The 5872-nt window shown below is 48.2% G+C and overlaps 1 protein-coding gene across 1 annotated transcript; it reads right to left on the reverse strand.

The window, feature by feature from the left end:
- Positions 1–927: 927 nt before the first annotated feature.
- On the reverse strand, positions 928–5531 carry LOC139323316 (G protein-activated inward rectifier potassium channel 4-like). The gene is made up of 3 exons (XM_070952635.1): positions 5316–5531; positions 2609–3860; positions 928–1286 (listed from the first exon to the last, which is right to left on the reverse strand). The coding sequence occupies exons 1-3, from the start codon at positions 5529–5531 to the stop codon at positions 928–930; spliced, it is 1827 nt and encodes a 608-aa protein (XP_070808736.1).
- Positions 5532–5872: the final 341 nt, after the last annotated feature.

Genomic DNA, 5872 nt, shown 5'->3' on the forward strand with positions numbered 1-5872 from the left:
CATCGCTGAGCTATGGAGCCACGGAGCACTGCAGGCAGGGAGAGCCAGTAAGACATGCCTCAACGGGTAGCAATTGACTAAGAGACACAACACAAGGGACACACTCTGTGGCTTCAGAGTGCTGTGCAAGAAGGAACTTTATTGCTTCCCGGGGGTCCTTTCCCCTTCCAGATAGCCTTGTGGGCAAAAGAAAAGCTGGCTTAGAATAATCACACACGGACCCTGCAAACAAGTACAGAAGGAGAGTTCGGGAACTAAAGGCATCAGTTCGGCAAAAAATAAATAAATAAAACAAAGGTAGCAAGCCCTGGTGGGCCGGTGGAGAAAGGGGATGGGGGCAATACCCACCATGAGAGTTCCTATGGCACCATAAAAGATGAAAAACATTCATTTCCATGGCCAGGCCAGTGGCTTGCCATGCTGCAGCGCCAGGTACGTACAAAATGTGGGGCAAGGCAAAGAGGAGGAGGACCGAACACAGGCGCAAGGATTTTTTTCCCGGTGGCAAAACAAACAAACACGTTTCAAATAACCGTTCCACAACGTTGGACAAGGACAGGCATGCCTACAAAAGTAGTTCAACCTTTTGTTTTTGTTTTTGTTTAAAAAGGGCAACAGGTTCCCCATGTGTAATCTCTGCTTGCAGAAACCAGAATTCCTAGACAATCCCTTGGGAGTGCAACACGGACTCTGGCATGGATCCAGCTCCGAGTGGGAAGGGCGTTGATTGGAGGACTAATCCAAGGACATGACCGGTTCAGTCGGGAGTTTTGTGATCCCAAATGGCGCCCAAACAAGACGATGCGCTGCTTTCCATTCGATTCCGCCGTGGATTGCAACACAGCCGCACGAGGAGGCAGCGGTACGCGGCTGTTTCTTTTCCTCCTTGTGGGTTCACAGATGCTTCAGAAAGCTGGTTCGAAAGGTTTAGAGCCTGGTACTGTGATTGCGGTATTCATTGTTCCTCTTCTCCTCCGTGAAGTTGGAGAAGCTCTCCTCGTTGGGGCAGCCCCCTCGTTGGGCTTCATGGTTGGGCTCTACCGAACAGCAAGGCTGAGCCAGATGATCCCAGTAGAAGTTCAGCGTTGATTGCTCCTGATTCTCCAACTCCTTCAGGTCGTAGATCTCGCGTGCGCTCAGCAGCGGCGTCTGCACCTCAAAAGTCCTCTCGAATTTGGTGTAATCTACGTGGAAGGCACCTTTTTCCAGGGTCATGCAGGGCTCAAAACGGTGGCCCCAGAGGATTTCGTTCTCAATGTACGATGTCCTGGCTTGACACGTCATTCCTGAAATAAGAGAATGTGAAAAGACAAGCTACGGCTGGGAGGTATCGAACAAATTCAACATTCGTAGTGTAGGAAGCCGAGGGAGGAGGAGACAAACGTGTTATCAGTCTGGCATCCCTTCCCACCCACAAAGGATCATAATCCAGCCCACCTTGAATTCCATTCACTCTTATTTACCGCCAGTTGGCTCTGAACTTTAGTAGTTCAGATTCTTGTAGGGAACTTAAGCTTGCAAACAAACCTTTATATGCATTTGAGCTGGGGTTTGACAGATTATTAACGTTAGCGGGCTTCCCTTTGTGATCTAATAACTCACATTCTGCTCAGAAATTTTAATGAATCCAGTCCAGCGCTACAGCCTCTCACCTCCTGATGAGTTTCCAAACACAATTCAAATCTGCTTATATTTGGAGTCTTACGTGACGTATTTTCCCTCCTCTCATCCTGGCTGAAGAATGCCATGACGGGGAAAATCCCCAGTCCCCCAAACGGTGCTTTGTTTGGTCTGCCCTCAGCGTGTTAGAAGAAAAAACCAGGTGCTTGTGGGTTATGCAATGCCCTCGAGGTAAAGAAATCTTGGCTTAGTACAATATGTAACACCTGCGTAAAGATTGGGGGTGTGTGGCGGCAACTGTATTATGCATGGATTGGGTGCAACACTGGATTAAATGGGGAATTAAGAAACGGCACCAGAGTTGCACCTAAAATCAACATGGACTCTGGAAAGAGTGCAGAGAAGAGGAACAAAAAGGATTAGGGGGGCTAAAATATGAAGAACGATTGCTGGAATTGGGGATGTTTAGTTTAATGAAAAGAAGGACTAAGGGTGACATGATAGCAGTATTCCAATATTGGAGCAGCTGCCACGAAGAAGAGGGAGTCAAGCTATTCTCCAAAGCACCTGAGGACAGGAGAACAAGAAGCAATGGGTGGAAACTCATCAAGGAGAGAAGCAACCTAGAACTAAGGAGGAATTTCTTGGCAGTCAGAACAATTAACCAGTGGAACCACTTGCCACCAGAAGCTGTGGATGTTCTATCACTGGAGGCTTTTAAGAAGAGACGGGACAACCATTTGTGTGAAATGGTATAGTTTTTCCTGCCTGAGCAGGGGGTTGGAGTAGAAGACCTCCAAAGTCCCTTCCAACTCCCTTATTCTGTTATTCAACATCTGGATTCCCTGAGGTTCCACATAGTACGAAGGCAGCTCTGAAACTTTAGAAACGTGACAGGCACGACAGGCTCCCCAAACACACGTCACACCTGAGACTACAGCCTACAAAGTCTTTCCTACAGGAGGCTGCTGTGCGACGACGCACTCACCTGTGGCTTCCACAATGCCTTCCAGGATTATGATGATTTCAAACTGCTCCCTCTTCAGCGCCTCGGCAGACATCTCCCAGAAAGGGCTGACCTCGTTGATGATGTGGCAAATGACCTGCGGCTCCACCAGGAAGAGGCGGTCCTCCCCCGTGCCGTAGCCCAGATTCAGTTCAGATTGGTCGAGCGGGATGAACTCCCCTTCTTTGGTTTGCCTGGATTTAATGAGTTTGGCCCTGATTTTCGCGTCCACCATGTGGCTGTCCCGAAGGTCTCCGATGCGGAACATGAGACAAAGCTTCTCATCCCGGCTGGAGATGACGCACTTCTTGCTGAAGATTAAGGTCTGGGCACGCTTCTTGGGTCTGGAGATCTTGACGAACATGCACCCAACCATGAGGGCGTCGATCATGGAGCCAATGATGGACTGGGCCATCAGCAAGAGGACCCCCTCAGAGCAGTTGGCGGTCACAATGCGGGAGCCGTAGCCGATGGTCCGTTGACTTTCCACCGAGAAGAGCAAGGCGGAGATGAAGTTGTCGATGTTCTCGATGCAAGACTTCCACTCGACGTCCCCGATGTGGTTGATGTCGTCTCGTATCCAGGCATCCGTGTAATACATGATGCCAAAGACCACCCAGGTGACGATGTAACACATGCTGAAGAGGAAGAGGAACCAGCGATACTTGAGGTCCACGATGGTGGTGAAAATGTCCGAGAGGAACCTCTTCTTCTCCTGAATGTTGCCTAGGCTGACCTTACATTTCCCGACTTTGGTGACGTAACGTTGCCTCTCGTGTTTATTCCTCCCCACAAACTGTCGGTCGTCTTCGATGAGTTTGCAGAGTTTGCTCTGCCCTTTCTCCGAGGTGGGCATCGAGATGACGCTGCGGGTGAGGATCTTGTTCCGGGAAGAGTTGACGATGTTGGGCACGCTGAAAGCATGCTGGGGGTAGAGTTGGGCATTGAACTCCCGCAGGAGAGAAGGGGGCAGGGGGTCGGTCCTGGAGGGCCAGCAATATTTAGGCAGCTTGTCTGTGCTGTTGGAGAAAGGAGGCTGGTGCTTGGGAGGCCCAGCCGCACTGAAGCTGGCCTGCTCCACCATGCTGAGTCTCTTCTGCAGAAGGACCGACCGGACGTTGGGGACAGGCGCACTGCAAAGTACGGGGTGGTAGTTGCAAGACACGGTGCTTCGGTTTGCGCTCATGGTTGTGGCTCGCGGGTGGCGCTTGTCCGAAGCTGTCGTCATTTCAGCCTGGGGAGGGGGGGAGGGGAGAAAAACCAAAGGACAGGTAGTCCTTGAGTTACGACCCCAACTGTGCCCAAAATTTTCTGTTGCTAAGCAAGACATTGGTGGAAATTTCCCCCCCACACACACACTTTTACAACCTTTCTTGCCACAGCTGTTAAAGTGAATCACCGCAGTCGTTAAATTAGCCCCGTAGTCATTAAGTTAATAACATGGTTATTAAGTTAATTTGGCTTCCCCCCCCCTTAAGTTGCTGGGCAGAAGGTCGCAAAAGGGGATCACATGACCCCGGGACACTGTGACCGTCATAAATGTGAGTCAGCCATCAAGGCATCCAAACGTAAACTACACGACCATCGGGATGCTGAAACAGTCGTAAGTGTGAAAAATGGTCATAAGTTACTTCTTCCAGTGCTGCTGTAACTTTGAATGGCCACTAAACGAACCGTTGTAAGTCAAGGACTACCTGTAATTCATTAGAAGCCCCCAGATGACTTGACTTCCTCCTCCAGCCTAAGGATAGAACTGCCCTGAAAGTTTTTCGCTAAAGCACAAATCCTCATTCGTTTCAGTTTAAGAAAAACGGCCCATTCCTTCTTGCTGACTAGGCATTGGTCAAACATCTGAACTTCCCTGCAGTTCTGCCTTAACCTCAGCAACTTTAAGATGTGTAGATTTCAACTCCCAGAATTCCCCGGCCAGTATGAGAGGTGTGAAGTCTACACAAAAGTTGCCAAGGTTCTGAAACTCTCCATGAATGTATAAATCAGAGAAACGGTGGGCTGGTCACCCATGCCATCGGATCTCATTCCAACCTGTCTTATGAATATAAATCAGAATATAATAATTTAATTAGACTACTACTACAGGTGTCCTCTAAGGTTACTTTAAGAGGGACAATCCTGAGATACCAGCTGTCATTCACAAGAAAATAGGAAAAGTGAAATGGAAGGAAGATCTGGAGCTCTGGTCTCCCAATCTTGGCGACTCTAAGACAGAATTCTGGGAGTTGAAGTCCACAAGTCTCAAAGTCACCATGGTTGGAGATTCCTGATCTAAAATCACTCTGGAGACTCTAGAGCAGGGGTCAGCAACCTGTGGCTCTGGAGCCGCATGCGGCTCTTTCACCCCTCTGCTGCGGCTCCGTCACTCAAAATATGCATCACAACCACCAATGTGCGACACCTGCTGTCACGCGATTTATTGAGCTTTTCAATCCCCGGTAGGCCAACCATGGATAAATCCAAGAAAAGAAAAATTTCAGAAGAAAACAGAACGTTTAATTCAACTGCATATGCTAGTTTTGTGGCCGCTCAAGAAATAGTCAGGCACGGGAAAGATTTTGTGGCTCCTGGTGGTTTTTTTTTTTCTGTGGGAAACGGATCCAAATGGCTCTTTGAGTGTTTAAGGTTGCAGACCCCTGCTCTAGAGGCACCTAGCAACATTATTCAGTGCACCTACCTTTGGAGAAGAGATCCCATGGCTGTCTGTTTCTGTGGGAGGCCGTGGAAGATAAGCCAACATGTACTTTGCGGTGGGGATCTTAGCTGGAGGGATGGAATTCCTGCGAACCAAGGATTTATCATATTTCAGCGGCTCTTCTCCGATATCGCCGTAAATGTAGGGGTTATTTTCGAGTTGCAATTCTATGTTGCTCCTACAATTAGGAAGCACCATGGCTACTTGAGACCAAAAGCTGGTCTAATCCCAAACATCATGTTTCCTCCAAGGAGGGAGCCTTTCAGAGAAGATGGGAAAAAGAATAAGCCATGATTTGGGTAGGAAGGAAGAGAAAATGGTCATTTGAATAGAGGAGATTCTAGTTCATTCCCTTTTTCAGGCACCAATCAAGGTGTCTTAATTCAAATTTTTGAATCCAGATTTATGATTCTTTACTCAGAGATCAGACTTAAAACTATTCAAACATTTCAGGGTTCGGTTTTATCGATTATATAGGTTGATATAAAGAAAGTGAGAAGGATATAAAACAAACCAGAGATGGATGAATGAAGAACCTA

The sequence above is a fragment of the Pituophis catenifer genome, unplaced genomic scaffold (assembly GCF_029215685.1).
Source record: "Pituophis catenifer annectens isolate HBS135680 unplaced genomic scaffold, rPitCat1.0.hap2 SCAF_12, whole genome shotgun sequence".
Taxonomy (NCBI): domain Eukaryota; kingdom Metazoa; phylum Chordata; class Lepidosauria; order Squamata; family Colubridae; genus Pituophis; species Pituophis catenifer.